Genomic DNA, 22,994 nt, shown 5'->3' with positions numbered 1-22,994 from the left:
AGCTAGCTGACAAATGGGCGAGAACAACTGCTATAAATGACAGTGTGAGGGTGACACAGACTCACCCAGGAGTCTCAGTGGCACAGGGTGAACACTAGATCACCCCCCAATGGAATAATGGAGCAACACCCTTAATGGGTGTTGGAAGACTTATAACAATAACATTTCTATAGCACATTTCTCCCATAGGACTCAAAGCACTTAGGCTCTATCAGATTTAGTTGTTGGCAGTAGGATAAAGTATTCACACAACAAAAATTATATTTCTGCAAATGCCAAAGGGAACAGGTGGATTTTCAGTCTGGATTTAAACACATACAGAAATGGAGCTGTCCTGATCTGCCGAGGTAAGGAGTTCCATAACATAGGGGCAGCATGACGGAAGGCTCTGGGACCAAAAGTTTTCAGGTGGACTCAGGGCTGTGGAGTCGGAGTCAAGGAGTCGGTGCAATTGTGGGCACCCGGAGTCGGAGTTGGAGTCGGAATCGTGATTTCATAAACTGAGGAGTCGGGGTCGGATGATTTTTGTACAAAATCCACAGCCCTATTAAGTATTAGACTAAGGAGTCGGAGTTGAGGAATAGAGATGCGGCGAACTGTTTGCCTGGCGAACATCTCTGGGGCTTTTACTACTTCCGGGTCGCACTGACCCGGAGTAGTACGCCTGCGCTGCCCGGCGGAGCGCGTCCTCGATCGCGCTCCTGTTGCCGGGCACTCTCTGCTCATGAGCGTGACGTCGTTCATGACGTCACGCACATGTGCAGAAAGTGCCCGGCAACAGGAACGCGATCTAGGACGCGCTCCGCCGGGCAGAGCAGGCGTACTACTCCGGGTCGCACTGAGTAGTAAAAGCCCCAGGGATTTGGAGATGTTCGCCACATCTCTATCGAGGAGTCGGAGCCATTTTGGGTACCCGGAGTTGGAGTCGGAATCGTGGTTTCATAAACTGAGGAGTTGGAGTTGGAAGATTTTTGTACCGACTCCACAGCCCTATGATTAGAATATTAGAACCTGTGGATCTGAGATTGCAGGCATTGCTACGCAGCTGTAACCAGTGGGGTATCTAGAGATCATGGGGCCCCATAGCAAAACTTTCATAGGGCCCTCAGATAGAGGCACTCTTAAGTGCTCTTAAGCAATGCCACCTGCCCCTACCCTATGGATATGAGTTAATTGGGCAATTTACATTTTTATCCACTTCGCATCCAGACCTTGTTTCCCCCTTATGGATCAGAGCCATTTTGACGTTTTAGCCATGACCCTAGTTAATCAGCAATAACTTTACCCCTACTCATGACACTTAAAGATCTATATACCATTTTTTTCAAGACACACTAGGCTTTCATTGGGGGGTATTTTGTATTAAAGAGAATCTGTATTGTTAAAATCGCACAAAAGTAAACATACCAGTGCGTTAGGGGACATCTCCTATTAGCCTCTGTCACAATTTCGCCGCTCCTCGCAGCATTAAAAGTGGTTAAAAACAGTTTGAAAAAGTTTGTTTATAAACAAACAAAATGGCCACCAAAACAGGAAGTAGGTTGATGTACAGTATGTCCACACATAGAAAATACATCCATACACAATCAGGCTGTATACAGCCTTCCTTTTGAATCTCAAGAGATCATTTGTGTGTTTCTTTCCCCCTGCAGTTCTCATGCACTGAAGTTTCAGGCTGCTCGTTTCTTCGTGCAACAGCTTTGCCTTTGTCTGTAATTCCTCACTATGTGAAAGCCCAGCCAGCTCAGAGGACGATTTATCCAGCTTGTAAAAGATAAGAGACAAGAGAGAAGCTGCCCTAATCTAAATAATACACAGGCAGTGTGCATAGAGGGGCCTGGAAGGGGGAGTTCATAGCAGAACCACAACACTGAAGAACTTGGCAGCCTTCCAGACACAGGCTGACAAGTCTGACAAGAGAGAGATAAGTTGATTTATTACAGAGATGGTGATAGTAGAACGTGCTGCAGTAAGCCAGAACACATTAGAATAGCTTTTGGAACTTGTAGGATGATAAAAAACAGGATGCAATTTTTGTTACGGAGTCTCTTTAAGAAAATAGTTGTTTTCTATTCAGTTTAATGGGAACAAAAAGAGGAAAAAAAAATTAAAAATGCATGATTTCTACGTTTTTACCGGTTCCAGCATAAAAATAAAAAGTGCTACTGTCATAAAAACCATGCCACTAGTATTATATCCCCCAGAATAGATAGCCAGATGTGTCCCCAGTATCAGCTTTCCCCCCAGGATAGTCAGATATGTCCCCAATATAAGCCCCCCCCCCCAGTATAGTCAGAGATGTCCCCTGCATTTGCCACCCCCAGCATAGATCGTCAGATGCGCCCCTAAGAATAGTGCCCCTAATTATAGACAGATGTGCTCCTGGGATCAGCATTCCCCCTTTTTAGCCAGATATGCCCCCAGGATTAGCACCGGCCCCCCATCATAGCCAAATGTGCCCCGGTCGGTATTAGGTTATCCCCCCCCCCAGAGTAACCAGATGTGCCTTACTATTAGACCCCCCCCCCCCCCAGTTAGCCAGATTATCCTAACATCCCCCCTTTTAAACACCCCCTCCCTCACCCAGGATCGATAGCCAGATGCCCCCCCATCAGGCAGCCCCCTCTGTGCGCAAATCATTAAAAAAAATCCTCCAGCAAGCAGCCTCACTCACCTTACCTCATTCCTGCGACTATCCTGAAGCCCAAGCCTCCGATCCCCGCTCTGCAGTCAGCCGCGTATTGCCGGTTACCCGGGTCCCGGCTTGATGACGTCATCAAGCCGGGACATGGATATTCGGCATAGCGGGGCTGACTGCAGAGTGGGGATCGGATGTTCGGGCCTCAGGATAGTCGCAGGAACGAGGTAAGGTGAGTGAGGCTGCTTGCTGGAGGATTTTTTTAATGATTTGTGCACGGAGGGGGACAGATGAAGGATCGTTGCAGTTGACTACTGCAGCGATCGTTCATGGGAGGGGGGTGGACTAATTGACTACAAGGGAACATGTTCCCTTTTACCAATTAACACTCCACAAGATCCGCACCATCAAATTTCCATCTTTATTAATCCATAAAAAGGTTAAAAACTGTGTGGGTAAGTTCAAGGTGACGCACAGGCGTTTCGGGCTGTATCAGTCTTTTCTCAAACCATCACAGACCCACATAAACAACACAAGTTAAACACACATTCATATAGGACAAGAATGGACCATATAGGGAACTACAACATTATCATATATTCATATGTATGAGGAGATCTCCACCAATCAGGAGCCGTTAAACCAATATACTGGGTTCGTATGGTGAATATGTACATGTATAAAAATAAAATGCCTCAGATCATGTATAATCAAACAAGGAACACTCACCAAGTACTGTCCTGCGGTATACGCCGGGCAGAATGTGAAAAGCGGCTCATTGTGTCCTCAAAGTGTGTATAACCAATCAGCATCAAGATAGACACAGCCTCCGTCCCCAACAATGTGCCAGCCAATTGGAACTCAGCGCTAAATGGTTCAACCAATCAGTATAGGATAGTCGCAGGAACGAGGTAAGGTGAGTAAGGCTGCTTGCTGGAGGATTTTTTTAATGATTTGTGCACGGAGGGGGACAGATGAAGGATCGCTGCAGTTGACTACTGCAGCGATCGTTCATGGGAGGGGGGTGGACTAATTGACTACAAGGCAACATGTTCCCTTTTACCAATTAGTAATGCAGCTGAAAGTGCCGGGGGGTGCGCTCTGCAGCGCTCTGCAGTGCACCCGATCGTGCACAGCAGGGCTGCAAGCGAGTCAGTATAGCTACGTCATGGTGGCTTGGAGGAAGCCACAGCTGACATAGATATACTGAGCTGTGGAGTAAGTGGTTATGCAATCAAAACTGCACATAGTTCATGGGCACTGAGACAAAGAGGGTGGAGAAATGCAAAAAAGTTAATGGTGAATACATTAAGTACCAACTGGGCCCCCTATATTCCGGGGCCCCATAGAAACTGCAATGGCTGCTGTGGCTATTGCAACGACCCTGGCTGTAACATCTCTTTCATGTATCCAGGGCCCAGATTATGTAGTGATTTAAATGTCAGTAAGCCGATCTTGAATAGGACCCTCCATTTTATTGGTAGCCAGTGAAGGGAGTGCAGGACTGGTGTTATGTGGCAGTGACGGGGTTGGTTGGTTAACAGTATGGCAGCAGTATTCTGTATCAGCTGTAGGCGATACAAGTTATTTTTTTTGGAAGGCCGGTTTTGAGAGCATTTCAATAGTCCAGTCGTGATGTAATGAAGGCATGAACAAAGTTTGGCAGATCTTCTGGAGGGATGAGGTGCTTGATTTTTGCGATGTTCTTCAGGTGAAAATAGGATGATTTCACCACAGCAGAGATGTGAGTTCTGAAGTTTAAATCCCCATCAATTAGAACTTCCAGGCTATGCACATGATCAGAGCTGTGTAGATCCGTGCCTCCTATTCTCAGTGGTAAAGACTGCAAGTTAAGTTGTTTTGTTGTCATGCGCTGCCCTCCGATCAGAAGGACTTCAGTTTTATCTGCATTTAGTCTCAGCCAGTTGTCACTCATCCATTGCTTTAGTTCGCCTAAGTAAGCGTCTATAGTTGGAGTTGGGTCTGGATTTGGGTCTGTCACACCAAGCTTGAAGGAAAGATATAGTTGGGTGTTGTCAGCATAGCAGTGGTATGTTAAGGCCGTGTTTTGTGGATTAGTTTTCCAAGCGGTAAAATGTAAATAGTGAAAAGCAGGGGAGAAAGAATTGAGCTCTGGGGCACCCCATACTTAAGTGGTACAGAGGTGGTCAGGAAGGGCCCCATAGACATAGACACAGAAAGGTCTAGCAGTATCAGGATGGAGCACTCTCCTCATAGTACAGTATTAGGGAAGGTGAGTATTGGCCAGATCATGTAGTTTCAGCACTGTGACCAGCAGGCGTCTCATAGACGCCTGTGTTACATTTCAGCAATCCAGCACCCAGCCAGTTATTTCGTTGCCCAGTGCAAGTAGTAGCTGATTGGCTACTACATAGAATTTAATGGTTGTAACCAAACACAGACGAATAGCTACTAGCTACTATTGGTAGTTTGAGTGCCCTAGTTTGAATTAGTGTTAGGCACTTTTAGAGCTGGTTAAGGCTAGGCATTAGGTAGGTAGGGGGTTAAGGTTAGGCACCTCAGGGGGGTTAAGATTAGGCATTAGGTGGAGGGATTAAGGTTCGGCACCTAAACAGGAGAGTTATGGTTAAGTTAGGTGCTGGGAGGGGCGATATTTTACGATTATTGGCTGATCCCGGCACCCAACTGATGTAGCACTGCGGTAATATGTACTCGTATTAGCTAGAAAAGATCTCTATCTACAGTGGTGGATAGGGTGCGCGGTGGTAACGGTGTGCGATATCGCAATGACCGATGAACACAACAATCCCCCGGATGCAGCCCCCTCAGTGCAAATTCTGCAAGTGCATACCAAGGGAACAAACAACGGGACATTGAACAATCACAATAATTAGCGTGGAGATCGGAAAGACCGTCCACAATTAGATCCGTCATCACTGTCGTTTAAAGCGAATGATTATTGCGTGTCATTGAACACAATGTCACGCAAACAGTCATTTTCAGTTAACGATTCCACGCAACAATCTTCTGGTGGGTATGAGGCTCCAGCCTGCTGTGGAGGACTCAAAGGTTATTGTAGATGAACTGCAGAGAATTATCAACCAATTGTCAACCTAAATCATCATTCAACTAGCAGTTTAGGAAGGTGTACAGACACCCAGAGTGTAAAGTGTTGGAGAATTGCTTTTTTGTGTTTTTGTACATAGGACTGTTGTAGCTGAGGAGTTAATTAAAGCTACTGCCGTTCTGTGAGAAAGAACATCAGAACTCGCACATTCTCAGCACCCCACATAGGCCTGGGTCTGAAGGCAGCCATTGTCTGCCACCCACTGTTTGTCCGTCTGATTCGGTATCCTCTGGCTTAATTATTCTGCACTGTGCTCAATGCTGCTTTTTTCACAGTGGTAGGAAACAGCTGACCCCTTAGACCTTCCACTCCATCCTTTTTTATCATGATGGACAGAAATAAACCCAAATGAGGGCTGAGAATCAGGCCTCTTTTAGCCGAAGAGCACATGCGGATGAATTTTCAGCAGCGAATGCCATAAATAATATATTTTTGCTGTATATGCTCACATCCAGATGATAAAGGCAAAGAACACTTCAACCAAATGATCTGAGTGAGCACTACATACATTTGGTCATTCACAATGCTAAGGAATACCCAGATCGCTCGTTGTGACCCAGAACCACATGAAAGAATTAAAGGATAGAGACCAAGAAGTCCTCTATAAAAAGCAATGCTAAATTTAATTTTGCCTTCTTAATACTAAAGGTTTTAGCAATCATTCAGTTGTAAGTGAACAACTGTAGTTTCCCATGATGCATCCCTCCCGAATATGCAAATCATCTCATTATGGCCTCAATGCAAGGCTGCACATCCAGAACAACTGGTGTGTAGTGAGCCTATAGCTAATATTAACTGCAGGCTGCAGACTCACTATACACCAGCAGTTCTGGATGTGCAGCCTGGCTTTCAAGGGCATCAAGAGTTTATTTGCATATTCAAGAGTGATGCATCATGGGAAGTCACAATCACAATGGTAACATATATAGCTCACTGATCTATAGGTCTTAAAATGCATGGACAGATTTTGGTTTTATCTCTGTCTCCCTCCTTTACTGCTCTTTATTTGGAAGGCTCAAGTATAAGCTAACAGAAAAGTATAGTTATGGTCTCCTGCCCCAGAGAGTATTTCCTTATCCATCTTCACCTTATAAAAATATATGCATATTTTTCCCAACATGGATAAGTATAGATATTTGTACACCAATAATTAAAAAAATTCTCTCCTTGCCCCACCCACAACAAGGTTGGATAGTGTACTGGTTAAAGCAGATCCGAGATGAAAAACTAACTATAACAAGTAACTTGTCTATATATCTTATCTAAAGATAGTTTACACAGCAACTCTAGCTGCAAACAGCTTCAATAGAATATGATTATTTCTTCCTGTGATACAATGACAGCAGCCATGTTGTTTGTAAACATTACACACAGGCAAACTTATCTGCATCTTCAGCACTCAGCCTGTGAAAAAAACCTAATCCCCCCTCCTCCTCCCTCCTCCCCTCTGCCTCTGGCTAATAATACCTCCCCCTCCTCCTGCCCAGACTGAGCTCCTATGAGCCCTTGCTACTGTATGAAAATGCCAAGGCTCTCTGAAAAGCTGTGGGCGATGCTTGTTTAGTTTTATAGGGAATTAGAGTATTAAAACAAAAAAAAAAATATTTGGCTTGTGGAATGCCCTATAAACAATATGAAAGGAACAAAATTATGCAATGAGTAAAAGTTCATCTCTGATCCACTTTAAGGGCTCTGCCTCTGACACAGGAGACCTGGGTTAGAATCTTGGCTCTTCCTGTTCAGTAAGCCTGCTGCACATTCAGTAGCAGACCTTGGGCAAGACTCCTTAACACTGCTACTGCCTATAGAGAGCATCCTTGTGGCTGCAGCTCTGGTACTTTGAGTCCATCAGGAGAAAAGCACAATATAAATGTTTTGTCTTGACTTGCCCCCTGTGTCCCTCCACAACAACAGTAGATGTTTATACCACTTTTCTAAAACAATGATAGTAATTTCTCTCCCTATAGCAGTTTAGTCACTTCCTTCTGAACCACTCCATATAGTAATTCCTGCCCCTCCTGAACTGACCATAATAAGTATAGGTGTTTTTGCTTCTCCCGATACCCCCCCCCCCCCTCCCCCAAAAAAACTCCCAAAAAAACTCCCAAAAAAAGAAACAAGCTTTGCCACATTGTTTGCACCTACAAGTGCCTCCCTCGTGTAGCTTTACTGAGTCAAGCAGCACTTGTCACTGTTAAGCTTGACACTGTGTAGCTCCCCTTTTGCTTCTTTCTCCGTCCCATGTGTAATTCAATATCATGCAGTGGTCCTGTGACAGCTACTGGGACATGACAGCAGTGGTAAAATAAAGGAAGAGAAGGAAAGGCAACTGTACAATATGTAGTCCTCTTCTGTTCTGCTTTGCATTACAACATAGAGGGTGCAAAATTAAGATAGCATTTTTTGACTTATAGTCAGTGGCGTACCAATAGGGGGTGCAGAGGTAGCAACCGCATCGAGGTCCTTGGGCTAGAGGGGCCCTGTGGGGCCCACCCTCAACCACATTATTAGCTCTCTATTGGTCCTATGCTGGTAATAATCACTTCCATATGTGCTTTTATTAGTAGTAATCATTACTACTAAAAAATAATCATTAAAATACTCCCCATCCCCTCCTTGCACTTATGACACTGTGGTTGTCCTTGGCAGGTTTTGGTGTGCCATATTAATTGTTATGTATATAGTGCTTGGGGGGCCTCAATGTAAACCTTGCACCAGGGCCCATAGCTCCTTAGCTACGCCACTGCTTATAGTTGAGTATATGTCATATTTAAAGGCAAAAAATTGGTATAAATTCTGCTCTGGTGTTCCAATGTCACAGTTACATAATCTTTAAGTAGCAGTGATAAGTTTAATCAAGCTTGTAAGGTTGTGATTTGTTAATCAAGATAATGTTCTAGCCAAAAAATGATGACAATGCCTTACAAATCAGCTAATCAAACCAATGACATACTTGTCTGTGACTTTTGCTACACCTGAACAACAGAACTTGCCAGTATTAACGCCTCACTGTTCTTGGCTGAAGCAGCCAGTCGTGGGCCATCTCGGCCAAGAATTTAACATTAGTACAGGTGTCCTATGAGATCTCTTAACAACATGTCATGCCAGATCTTTAAGTGACTAGCCATTGTTACTTTTCCTACTTGATCCTACTTTACAGATACAGCGTCCTAGCGCAGGCATCTGTACAGTCATGGCCAAACGTTTTGAGAATGTCAGAAATACTGGCTTTCACAAAGTTTTCTTTGTCAGTTTTTATGATGGCAATTTGCATATTCTCCATAAAGTTATGAAGAGTGATAAGATGAATTGCAAATACCTTCTTTGCCTTGAAATTGAACTTCAAAACCCCCAAAACCCATTTCCCCTGCATTTCAGCCCTGCCACAAAAGGACCTGCGAAGATCATTCTAAGTCATCTTCTTAATGAACACAGAGTGTTGACTTGCGCAGGGCTGGAGGTCATTCTGTTGTGCTGATTTGAGTTAGAAGACCAGACTGGATGCTTTAAAAGGAGGGTGATGCTTGAAATCATTGTTCTTCCTCTCTTACCCATGTTACCTGCAAGGAAACACCTGCCAGGGAATCATGGGCAAGGATATGCTACTTCTTACTAAGATTGCTCCTAAATTAAACATTTAATCGGATCATCAAGAACTTCACATAGGTTTGTTTGTGGTGAAGAAGGCTTCAGGGTGCTCAAGTAAGTCCTGCAAGTGCCAGGACCATTTCCTATAGATAATTCAGCTGTGGGATTGGATTGCCACCAGAGATCCTCCAGAATTGCTGTCCTCCACCACTGCCCTGGATTTTCTTTAACATCCGGGCTGCACTCCTCTTCTGCATAACTGCCAACTTTTTGAGTTAAGAAAGAGGAACACTTTAAAACATGCCCATGCCACACTTTTCTAGCTACGCCCAGCCACACTCCTAGCTACGAATATCACAAAGAATCCATAAGCAAAAGACATAGTTTTCATATTCAAACCATCCTATCGATCATCATTCATTTTATTTCATAATAACATTTGAAAGTAAGAAATAAATTGACTTAAAGGAAGAGAATAGGGTTTAGAATCAATTAAAAAAAATTTCAGTAGAAAAATGCATGTATTTACATAGATCTGTACATTGGTCCTGAAAGAAGGAAGATGAGGAAAGAAAAGGGACAGAGGGATTTGGTTCTCAAATAGGGACTGTCCCTCTGAAAAAGAGACAGTTGGTAGCTCTAGCTTCTGGCACGAGTGTACTTGCGCAGGCGCAGTACAGCCACGCTCATACTTGAAGATAAGTGTGGCCCCGATCAGATTACTGTGGGAAGCTTCTAGGATCCAGAGGCTTCCCTCTTATTAGGTATGTGATTTTGTACCCACGTTTTGGCTTGGGTACACTTTAAATAATACTGGCATTGTAGGTGTGATGTCACCATTGCAGCACCCTCATCATCATCTCACCTCTCCTCTCATGCAATGATGTCCGATTAGAGCTACTGTGTTTACTTAAAGAAAATCTTATTTGGAATATGGACTACTTGAAATGGAAAGATTAGCAGTATAATCATCGGCATAATTATTTTCACTTGACATGTTATGGCATCATGCACAATGTACTCAATACATCTGCTGGCCAGCTAAATGTTCTTGGAAATTATATCCAGGCAGTAGGTGCGTGCTGTTGCGTAATTTGTACTGAACCTGTACTAAGTAGGTGTACTTCCTTTAATACAAGTGAAAATTAATCCAGCTGTAGCCCAAAGCAAGTCACCTTTGCTCCCAGAGCTCCCGCTAGAATAAGCTGGCTGTTCGGGATAAAAAGTAATTTATCAAAGTGGGTGTGTGGTTAGCGTCCATTAGATGCTGTTTTCCATCGAGCACCTGATGCCTACATTATAGTTAAAGGGTTTATTTATAGAGTTGCCTTGTATTGATGATTTACCGGCTTGTGCTCACATGAGAGCAAAATGAACAGATCATGTGTAACTTATTCTTTGTCAAGTGCCAGCTTAGAGAAGTGTGTAGGCTTCCACCATTACGGTACCTGCTTTTAAAAATTGCTTATTTCCTGGATTTACTTATGCTTAAAGTGTACCCGAGGTGTCATGTGACAAGTGTAAGTACACTACAAAGCGTATTAATAACCAGGCACTTTAGATTTTTTATTTTGCTTCCCGAAACAATTCATTTTCAGGCATGCTAGTGACTTGTCAGTATGTTGTCTGGAATATTGTAAACCTCGCTGATAAGCAAATGACAGCCAAAAAGTTTTCCTGGCAAAATGCAACTTCTGATGGGAGGGGAGAAATAGAAAGCTGGATCTTCCAAAAGGCAGCTTAAAGCAAACTGATGAGAACCAAAATGGTTTTTAAATAAACCTCGAGCAGCACCCCTTCCTGATTCAATCTGGATAATTTTTCACCACTCTACTTTGTTCCTTTCTAGTTTTTGGTTTGAAAATTCTATATTTTCACTAAAGATACATCTGGGTCCTTTATCTGTGCGCATTATGGGGTTGATTCACTAAAGCGTGATAACTGCTAACTGCTATCACAGTAGTTATTACACGATCTGCCACACGCAAAGTTTTGCGCTCGATCACATGCGCGTTTCATGTGAAAACTGCACGTAATCGCACGCAAACCTTTGCTTATCACGCGAAGTAACGCTGTGCGTGCCCGCAAACCTTTGCATGTGGCAGATTGCGTGATAACTGCTGTGATAGCAGTTATCACGCTTTAGTGAATCAACCCCTATATGTGCCCATTCTCATGGGCGCTGAGCATGCTCACTTTGTCCTCTTGTATATCGCACCTGAGATGCACTCAGTGCACGTCATACCCGGGAGTGTGGCCGCTGCAGGTGGGGACTGGGTGGGATTTATACTGCAATAGGGATGTTTTGGGCATCCCCTGCAGCTAATCTCAACCTTTCCTGTTTGTTGTATTCGACAAGCCACCTATCACATATTAAAACTGTGGATAATGGAAAACGGGAAGGGGGGTGGGGGTGTCTCTGGATGGTGCTAAGGCATACATGCCTGCTGGCTAAATCTGTCTCACTCCAGTTTATAAGAAAATAAAGTTCATTACTTTATTTAACTATTTAGGCTTATCAAAGGATATTTGCTACTGTACTATGCTATCATCAGTGGCGCAGCTAAGGAGCTGTGGGCCCCGATGCACGTTTTACAATGGGGCCCCCCCCAAGCACTCTATACATAACAATTGATACGGCACACCAAAACCTGCCAATGGCAACTAGTGTCAGAGGTGCAAGAAGGGAATGGGAACTGTTTGTTAATGATCCCTACTATTTAAAGTATCTATAAAAGTGATTATTATGAGCACATGACCAATAGAGAGCTAATACTGTCATTGAGGGAGGGCCCTACGGGGCACCTTTCGCCCAAGGGCCTCGATGCTGTGGCTACCTCTGCGCGTCCATCTAAAAATGGGGCAGGGAGAAAAATGGTGCGTCATTCTGCCGATAAATGTATCATAAAACGCTATTTACCGTTTTAATGTAAAGACATTAAACCGGTAAATAGTGTTTTCTGATACATTTATTTCAGAACGGTGGGCCATTAAAAAATGCAGTGGGCTGCTAGTATAGGCAGCGGGGGCCGGGGGGAGAGAGGCAGCGGAAACTGGAGGGAATAGGCATCGGGGGAGGATGTGTGCAATATGCATACATTACCTTGTCCCGGCCGCCGATCGCTCCTTCACTACGCTCCTTCACTTTTTCCATTCGTTTGCTGTAGTCTTGCAGCCGCCAATCACCATGCGGAGACTGATGCCACATGGTGATTGGCCGGCTGCAGGACTACAGCAAACGAATGGAAGAAGTGAAGGAGCGGAGGGAAGGAGCGATCGGCGGCACGGGACAAGGTAATGTATGCATATTACACACATCCTCCAACTATGCCTATTCCCTCCAATGTCCGCTGCCTCTCCCCCCCCCCCACCCCCTCTACCCTCTGCATTTTTGAAGACTTATGACTCTATTTAATGTTATAAGTGTAAGGCACACTGCCCTAGCCATTTTTTAACACTTATAATGCTAAATAGCGTTATATAATGTAAGTCTATGTGGCGCCCTTTTCATTCCCCTGGCGCTGGGCGCCATTTTTAAGTGTCACGACCTCTGCACCCCCTATTGCTACACCACTGGCTATCGTGCATTGATGAGAGAAAAGGGGGTGTACTACTGCAAGGGTTTGATAATAATGCTACTGTATGTATGTGGTTGTCTTTAAATTCACTAGTAGTTTACTCTTATTTGATGCATACTGATTTGCCTGACTCCCTCCCCCATCCCCATGTGACTCATTATCTGTCACATCAGTCTATATATCCCACCATTCCTTCTTTTGTATCAGATTGTCTGTATAGTCACCCACCCCACCTCTCTCTCTCTCTCTCTCTCTCTCTCTCTCTCTCTCATAAATGTGCCTTCTTAAAACAGAAGGTATTTGCAATTATTGTTGGAATGAAAATATGAGATGTCCCATAATGCATCACTGCCGAATATGCAAATATGCACCTCCAGATCTGCTGGAATGAAATGATGTGTCAGCTTGTTAATTGTACAGAGCCACAATAATGTAACATGCATACAGACTGTTTTAGACTGGTTGGCCCTAATCAGTGCATGGCATGGATTAATGTGGCTCTATGGGGTAGGACTTGAAACACCATAATTGCTTTGCATTATATCTCATATGTTACAAATGAAGCCTATTCTCAATGACTGTGTTTTCTCATGTCACATTGTCTGTCCTGCTACTCTGTCCCTCAGTGCTGCATTGATAACTATGAAGACCTTCTCAAGTTGCTGTTGTCACATGGTGCCAATGTTAATGTCACAGACAATGAGCTTTGGACTCCGCTCCATGCTGCGGCCACCTGTGGTCACACCAACCTCGTGCGAATACTCATTCAGCAGTAAGTGTGTGGTGTTTTTTATTTTAATGCACTGTATCCCAATTTACCTTAGTGTGTTCCATGACTTTCAGTTTATTTGAAAGCAAACACGAGGCAACATATGACATGATGAGATAGACATGTGTATGTGCAGTGCTAAGCCTACAAATAACTAGGCTGTGCGCCTTTTTTCTTTTTCTGCCTGAAAGAGGTAACATTTAGGTATGCAGGTGAAAGTTTCTCTCTTTCCTGCAGAGAACAGTTTTGTAAGAGCAGGGGATAGATACAAATGGTCAATAGTTTATATAATTTAGCTTCGGGGACACTGAAAGACTGTGTCAGCATATGAGACAATACAACATTAACCTGCTGGGCGGTCTGGACGAGCTCAGCTCGTCCAGTACCGCCGGAGCCTGCCGCTCAGGCCCTGCTGGGCCGATTTGGCTCAAATAAAAAGCAGCACACGCAGCCGGCACTTTGCCAGCCGCGTGTGCTGCCTGATCGCCGCCGCTCTGCGGCGATCCGCCGCGAGCAGCGGCGAAAGAGGGTCCCCCCAGCCGCCTGAGCCCAGCGTAGCCGGAACAAAAAGTTCCGGCCAGCGCTAAGGGCTGGATCGGAGGCGGCTGACGTCAGGACGTCGGCTGACGTCGATGACGTCACTCCGCTCGTCGCTATGGCGACGATGTAAGCAAAACAAGGAAGGCCGCTCATTGCGGCCTTCCTTGTTTACTCTGGGCGCCGGAGGCGATCGGAAGAACGCCTCCGGAGCGCCCTCTAGTGGGCTTTCATGCAGCCAACTTTCAGTTGGCTGCATGAAATAGTTTTTTTTTTATTAAAAAAAAACCCTCCCGCAGCCTGCCTGGCGATCTTAATAGAACGTCAGGCAGGTTAAACATTCTTTTATTAGCTGATATATAGAAAATACAACTGTGTTTTGTTTTTTTTTTAAGTAATTTTTAGGAGTAGGTGGATAGATGCAATTTTTTATCTTATCAGTTTATTTTCACTTTGTGTTTCCTTTAAAAGGCCCGTTTTTCCACGGTAGGCTGAAGTCAGCTGCTCATGTGCACCGGCCGGGCGCTTGCTAGTGCTCAGCAAAGGTGCTGGAAAGGTGGCCCCACTATGGACTTACATCTCAGTGCGGCCATGGCTGTGCTGTGCTTAGACGCGAGAAGTCGCTTTTTTTTGCTTCCAAGTAACACCAATGCATGGCAAATGACACAAGTAAAGTTACCAAATGCTGCCTGACCAGCCATGTGTGGAAAAGTGGTCTAAATCTATAATGGGTGATTTAATGGGTGATTATTGAGAAGGGTACAGTACATTATGCTATGCTTCCTTTTTCCATCCTTGGAAAAAATACCACCAAAAGATGAAATAGGGACAAATGGGAAATATTAAAATTGCTCTAGTCCTAAGTAGTATATACTCACCTTCTAAATGCTCAATATGTAAAAGTGATCTTTCCATTTAGGTTTTCATTCATCCAAGCATTTCCAAAACTGGCAGTAAGCTCAAATTGTACTTCTCTGCAACTATAGCAACAAGTACTCTATTTGGAGAACAGGCAGTCCATAAACTAATATTTTGATGTAATGTCAAGTAATTAAAGAGTATTTGAGGTTAAAATCGTCTGAATGAGATCAGTAGGGAGGGTCATGGGGTTAAATGTGTGGCTGGATAGTGTACTGGTTAAGGGCACCGCCTTTGACATGGGAGACCAGGGTTCGAATCCTGACTAGGGTCTGTACCTATTCAGTAAGGAGTTCAAGGGAAGACTCCCTAACACTGTAGGGTGGCCTCTTAAGCGTGTCTCAGTGGCTGCAGCTCTTGAGCACTTTGAGTCCGACCGGAGAAAAGCGCTATACAAATGTTCAGATTTTTATTATTATTATTAACCACTTTACCCCCGCGCGTACGTATTTCTCCGCCCCTTTTTCCATCCTTTAAAGACCAGGGACGGAGAAACACGTACTTTCCGCGTTCCCGACGCTGCCCGCGCTCCCGCTCGTAAACACGCCGCCCGCCGCTAGTAAAACCGCCGCCGCCCGCTCGCCCAGAGATCAATGAACGGGAAAATCCATTCCCGTTCGTTGATCTAAGCCCCGCAATGATCAGCTGCTCTCCTATGGGCAGCGCGATCATTGTGAGAAAAAACTCACGTGTCCATGCTCATTATACTTCCTCCAAGCTTCCGGAAGGAAGCTTGGAGGTCGCATTAAAACAAAAAGTTACTGTGGCCATCTTGTGGCCAAATAGTAAACTACACCCTACACATTTTTCACATACAAATAAATGACTTTTACACATAAAATTAACTCATTACCTCCCACACTCCCCATTTTTTTTTTTTTTGTAATTAAAAAAAAAATAAAAAATTTACAATTAAAAAAAATACATAAATAGTTACCTTAGGGACTGAACTTTTTAAATATTTATGTCAAGAGGGTATAACACTGTTACTTTATAAACTATGGGCTTGTAATTAGGGATGGACGCAAAACTGAAAAAAATGCACCTTTATTTCCAAATAAAATATTGGCGCCAAACATTGTGATAGGGACATAATTTAAATGGTTTTATAACCGGGACAAAAGGGCAAATACGTTTCATGGGTTTTAATTACAGTAGCATGCATTATTTAAAAACTATAATGGCCGAAAACTGAAAAATAATTATTTTTTCCCCACATTTTTCCTATTTTCCCATTAAAACACATTTAGAAAAAAATAATTCTTGGCATAATGTCCCACCTAAAGAAAGCCTAATTGGTGGCGAAAAAAACAAGATATAGTTCATTTCATTGCGATAAGTAATAATAAAGTTATAGACGAATGAATGGAAGGAGCGCTGAAAGGTGAAAATTGCTCTGGTGCTCAGGGGGTAAAACCCCTCAGTGGTGAAGTGGTTAAATACGTACATGTCCTGACGTCTTCAGGGCACAGGTGACGCTTTGTCCCCACCTTAGCAGTGCAGCGGCAGCCATGTTCCCGAAGACTGCCAAAGGTCTTCAGAAACCTCTGCCTGCGTGGCGGTGGCCCACACCCAGCTCGGCAGCCACCAATCAGGCTGCAGCTGCCAAGCTGGGGGTGGACCATGGCCATGCAGGTGAGCCTGGCCAGAGCCTTGGCTGAATTTTTGAAAAAAAATATCCAGGACCTGTTCTGCAAGGGAAGCCATCAGGATAGGTGTGTATTTAACCCCCCCCCCCCCCCCCCCCAAAAAAAAATCCTCCATAATTTTGACAGAGCCATCATTAAAGGCTCTGTCAATTTTGCTTCATGTACTCTTTAAAAAGCACGAAACAAAGCAGTTGATGCCTTAATTGTCTTTTTGAAATAAAAGATTTTTTTTTCTTGGTTTAAAAAAAACAAAAAACATGCAGAGCAAGGAGCAAGAGCCACTGTAATTTTCAACACTTTCATTCATCAGGGCTTTCATTTTCAGAGAATATTATTATTATTTATTGTATTTATAAAGCGCCAACATATTACGCAGCATATTAGCAGGATCTAATGAAAGCAACTTCATTATTTCCTAATGGGTTATTTGGGTTCAGCTGGGCAGCAATGGTACCTGTATGGGGCCATTTCATTGACTGAATTCATAATTTCATAATTAAATTCATTTATAATACCCATATCATATTGTACTCAAAAGCAGTGTGTAGATAACACTGATTCATTCATATCAGGCCCTGCCTTCAAATCAAGTGTGAAATCTATTGTCCCCCTTTACACAATTACAATTGCAATCACAGCTGGAGAGGTGAGTCATATTACGTTCATTGCCAAATAGCTTTATGTATCAACAATAAAATTAGCACTTCTGGGATCCAAAGCAAAACAAGGCAGCTGAGTTCCAGAAAGGCAAAATAGTCATTGACCAAATTGCAGGTAAATTATTCAAAACAATGCAAAATAATTTAATGAGTCTACCTACTACATTTCTCTAGAGCTTGAGATCATTGGAGAGCATCAGAGATCCTGCAAATCCAGTCTGGATTTAAAGGGGCACTGCAGCAAAAAAAAAAACTGTAACATTTGAAATACATACAGTACATATGTATACATGTATTTTTCCCAGAGTAAATGCTCTGTAAATGTTTTAATTCCCGTGTAGCTTCGCTAACGATATTATAATTTCAAATTCCAATAATTAATCAGTGCTTCACTACTATCCAGTCCAAACAGAATCTCAGACTACCTGTAGCCACCCAGTGCTCAAGAAGACACAGAGCCACGGTTGCCCACACCACACAAAAAAAAAGAATGATATCTTATCAGATGCTGATCATAAAAGTAATTGTCAAAGCGTTTATTAGGTACATTAGAAAAGGTTCCAGCAATGGAAACTTACGTGGTGAATTCCTGCATACAGGACCCCCTTGCATAACACTACATTAAAATACCCTGCACAGCCAAGGGTGCTATGTGCAGATCACCAAAAACTTGCCCAAGGCCGACCGGGTGTTCAACTTTCATTCAAGGAGGACTAGTCCAAAGCCTGCCAGTAAGAAGTTCAGATCCATCAGATTGTCCCTGATGGCATCAAAAAGGCTGAAACTGTGTAAATAAAGGACATATTCAACTGGTCACAAAGTAATACATAAAATAACAGTTGCCCCAAGAGATATGAAAGCAGGTTACTATTCAAATTGAAAACAGAACTTTTGGATAAATTGATACCCTGGTGGTATGGATGCGCCAGGCTTGTCCAGCAGTGCCAAGGCAGAGTTCTGTTTTTTTCAAATGCGGGTTTTGCATTCAATTTTTCGTTCACATGCAAATTTTCACATGCTCTGAAACCTGCATGTAAAAATTTGCACATGAACACAAATTTTAATGCAAAAAAATAAAAAAAAACATGCAAACTGCACATTTTCTGCCAAAAAGCTGAAAGTGGGGGATTTGTGCTTTGGCACAAAGAGAAAATTAAATTAAACTTATTTTTGGACATGATTTGGTGTTTGAAACTTGTATAATACTCAAAATGTATACTGGACCCTTGCTTGACACATTTTGGTAAGTTACAGGCAAAAATGTCATGCAACTTAATTGAAACACTTTTTGCACAGAAATCCTGCAGAAAATGAATGCCAGGAAGATTAACCTGTTACACTCCCATGTGAACATCTACTTTGATTCATTATACTTCTGTGTCTTTTTCAGTGGTGCAGATCTACTGGCGGTGAACGCAGATGGGAACATGGTTTACGACCTCTGTGAGGATGAAGCAACACTCAATGTCATTGAGAGTTTCATGACCTACAAAGGTGAAATTGTAACAGCTTTCCCCCCTAACGTTGCAATCATTAGCTTGACTGAGTGAACCAGGCATCATTATTACTAATATTATAATGTAGTTTATAGTGTTGACATGTTCCACAGAGCTTTTCAGAGTGGTCATGTCACTAAAGCCTCATACACTAGAGGAACTCAGCTGAGGAAGCTGTTTGTTTTTTGTAGTCAAGAATACAGCCTTTGTGCAGATGTCCCATGAAGTCACTTAGAGATCTATCATTTCGGATCTATGATTGCACAGATGAATGAGTGAACTGTTCTCGCACCTACTCTACCCACCGAAAGCCACTCACTCAGCCTTAGCATCCATAGAAACACTACGTGTTGCTTGATTATACCCCTAAGGATAAAGCACACTCTTACAGATGACTCTGACTGTGTATGTCCCCGCACCTTCACTGTCTCTCAGCGGAGCTCACAATCTAATCATTACCATATTCACAGTCTAATCATAGCTTAAAGAGTAGCTGTCAGCCATACTATCAAAAAAGGAGCATGGAGCAAACCAGCATGCCCTGCAACTTCCTTTTTGTGTACCAAATTTTGTGTGTACTAAATAAGAGTCAGGTAAACTGGGGAATGATCATTTATCAACAAGAAAAGTAATCGTGATTTTAACTTTTGGATTGCCTGGTTAGCATCCTTTTTACTTGTTTACCAGATAAAAATAAAGAATTGATTTTATGCCTAACAGTTACACTTTAAAGTGTGCCTGAGACAAGGATAGCAAAAGGATTCATACTTACCTGGTGCTTCTTCCAGACCCCTGTAGTCCGTCTGCTCCTCATTGTACTGCTAGTCCCTCTGCTGTGCTGATGTAAGCCACGTAAAGTATGCGACTGCTGAGTCACAGACTATTGCGCATGCTCAACCATGGCTGTGCGCACCCCCTGATCGTGCTCCCATGACCAGGAGCATTCTGTGCATGCGCAGTTCATTAACGGACAACTGAAGCGAGAGGTTTATGGAGGCTGCCATATTAATGTACTTTTAAGCAATACAAGTTGCCTGGCTGTCCTGCTGATTTGCCTCTAATATTTTTAGCCATAGATCCTGAACAAGCATGCAGCAGATCAGGTGTTTCTGACATTATTGTCAGTTCTGACAAGATTAGCTGCATGTTTTTTTTTCTGGTGTTATTCAGACACTACTACAGCCAAGCTGCCAGGCAACTGGTATTGTTTAAAAGGAAATAAATATGGCAACCTCTATTTTTTTTATCACTTCAGTTGTTCTGCAAATATCTGGTTTAGTGTTTGTTAATTCTGGTAATTGCAGATCAAAAAAGTTGAATTTTAGATCACTTTAAAGGTGCTCATACATGGTACAATTTTTCATTTTTTTTTCGATTAGATAATTTCATTTGATTATTACGTTAGACCGAATATAAAGATTTTTCCAACATGTCTGATCCGCTTTTTAAAAAAAAAAACGGAATATTCGTTTGTTTATCTTGATCGAAAAAAAATATTCTTTTCAACTTTCATTTGATTTGATCGAAAAAATGGGAAGTTCAAACGTTTTTATTGTACCGTGAACAGGTACCATAATATAAGCTATCATTTACCTACTGCTTAAGGCAACCCGAAGCAAACTCAGGCTATAAAAACAGAGTATATAATAAACACCCAGTCAGAGGTTATCCATGGTGAAAACTTCCTTTTGGACGATGACTATCCTCTGTGTTTACCTTGCTTTAAAACCTAGTAAATGTACACTACAACTTGATTTATAAGAACATTGTATGACACTTCTGTGCATTCACAAAGACGGCCCGCTGTATGTATTTCTGTTCTTATTTTATAGGTCAGGGTTTGCTTGGGACACGACTAGTATAGTGTAGAGCTAAGATTTTGCACCTCTAAGGCTAATTTCACACCAGGACGTTGCGTTAGAGGGGGCGTTAAGGTCGCATAACGTCCCCCTAACGCAACGCCTGGTGGTGCTGGATCTGGACGTCAGAGTGAGCCGCGTTGTGCAGCTCACTCTGGCGTCAGTGATGCCGTGATGCGCACTCTTGTGCGAATGCGGCATCACGTGGTCCCGCCGGCCAATCGCCGCACAGAGCGGCCGCTCCAGGAAGTAAACACTGCACGTCACAACGTGCAGTGCATATTAATTAGCCATGTGCCTGGCCGCTCTCCGCTCCTCCACAACATTACTGAGCATGTGCAGCAGTCTAACGCGGCTCAGCCGCGTCTAAAGTACTGCATGCAGTACGTTGTCTTGTGACGCAGCGTTACAATGTAACGCAACGTGGGCACTGTGAACAACCCCATTGATTTTTCATCACTGTGCGGTGGGCTGCGTTACAGGCTGCTCTAACGTGCGCCTGTAACATCCCACTGTGAAACCAGTCTTAGAGTACCTGGGACAGGAAAGGGACACTTGATTGGTAGGTTGTACTCGGAACAGTAGGAAAAATAGACAGAAGGCAAAAGTCAACCCTAGGTACCAGTAGTTAAAGCACCACTACTGTGAAAATAAATAAATAAAATACATATTTATGCATATGTATGAAAAGTACATTCGAGTACTTAGTAAAAATGCACTATAAATTACATTTTTCCTATGTCACTGGGGGTAGGTCGTGAAAATGTGACTGATCTTGCAAGTTTTTGAGTATTCCATTTCCTCAAGGGGGTTTCTCAGGGTTTTATTTATTTTCCATAGCACTTACTGTGTAGCAGTTGCTCAGTCCAGCTGCCGAAATGGTGTGCAAGCAAGTAGGGAGATTGACCAACATCTTTGTGTAGATCCTTGTGCAGTACTTTTGTAAAGAACAAAGGAGATACTGAGAATCCCCCATGAGGAGATGGATTTGTCAAAAAGCCATCAGATCTGTCAGATTTATGTTATTTATTATAAGTAACCGCAGCATAGGAGAAAAGTAATGTACAGTGCATTTTACACTGGGATAAATTGGCTACTTAGAAGTATGTGTACATGTGTATTTTAAATTGCACATTTTTTTTTTTTGGGGGGGGGGGGGGGGGGATAGTGGTCCTTTAAGTTAACAGACTTTGTATGATTGTTATATGATGGATGAGGCAGGTCTGAGATAGGGGTTGACATTAACTTTTTGGATAAAATTTCAGGGGAAAAAAGATTTACATTTCTTTTAAAACATATTTTGAATTTGAAGAAAGGCAATTCAAGTTAACAAAATTGCAATACAAGACATTGCAATGCAATACAACAGTGCTATACAAAAAATGTGTTATTATTTAAAATGGGCCTGAACTGAAAAATTGTGCTGTGCTCTGACATTTCCAGTATGCCTTTATCACTATAAAGTGATGACTTTGACAGATACTCATCCTTCTCTATTAGTGCCAACTCCTTACACTGACTGATGCCTGGCTCTCGTACGCAAAGTGTGAAACCTTAAAGGATACCACAACTGACATGTGGCATAATGAGATAGACATGTGTATGTACAGTGCCTAGCACACAAATAACTATGCTGTGTTCCTTTTTTTCTTTCTCTGCCTGAAAGAGGTAAATATCAGGTATGTAAGTGGCTGACTCAGTCCTGACTCAGACAGGAAGTGACTACAGTGTGACCTTCACTGATAAGAAATTCCAACTATAAAACACTTTCCTAGAAGAAAATGGCTTCTGAGAGCAATAAAGAGATAAAAAAGGGGGAAATTCTTATCAGTGAGGGTCACACTGTAGTCACTTCCTGTCTGAGTCAGGACTGAGTCAGCCACTTACATACCTGATATTTACCTCTTTCAGGCAGAGAAAGAAAAAAAGGAACACAGCATAGTTATTTGTGTGCCTGGCACTGTACATACCCATGTCTATCTCATTATGCCACATGTCAGTTGTGGTATCCTTTAAGATTCCCATATTTGCATGTTCACTACTACTTCCCCATTGACAGGTATGCTTGGACAGGAATTGTGGGTATATGAGATTAAGCTCCTCATGGTGGAGGCTACATATGTGTACTGTGAGATCCTGACACTGCTACATCCTAGTGTAGGTTGGCTCTAACACCCAGTACCATTAAAAAGAA

At 42.9% G+C, this 22,994-nt stretch overlaps 1 protein-coding gene across 6 annotated transcripts in view; it reads left to right on the top strand.

The window, feature by feature from the left end:
- Positions 1–22,994, top strand: part of PPP1R16B (protein phosphatase 1 regulatory subunit 16B) — a 140,182-nt gene that overhangs the window by 72,673 nt on the left and 44,515 nt on the right. For all 6 annotated transcript variants that reach the window (XM_068264291.1, XM_068264289.1, XM_068264294.1 and 3 more), the window contains exons 4-5: positions 13,540–13,685; positions 18,836–18,939. In XM_068264291.1, coding sequence (XP_068120392.1) covers positions 13,540–13,685; positions 18,836–18,939 — 250 coding nt within the window. The remainder of the gene's footprint in view (positions 1–13,539; positions 13,686–18,835; positions 18,940–22,994) is intronic.

This window comes from Hyperolius riggenbachi, chromosome 12 (genome assembly GCF_040937935.1).
Source record: "Hyperolius riggenbachi isolate aHypRig1 chromosome 12, aHypRig1.pri, whole genome shotgun sequence".
NCBI classification, from domain to species: Eukaryota; Metazoa; Chordata; class Amphibia; order Anura; family Hyperoliidae; genus Hyperolius; species Hyperolius riggenbachi.
This window is presented reverse-complemented; position numbering and strand designations above follow the sequence as displayed.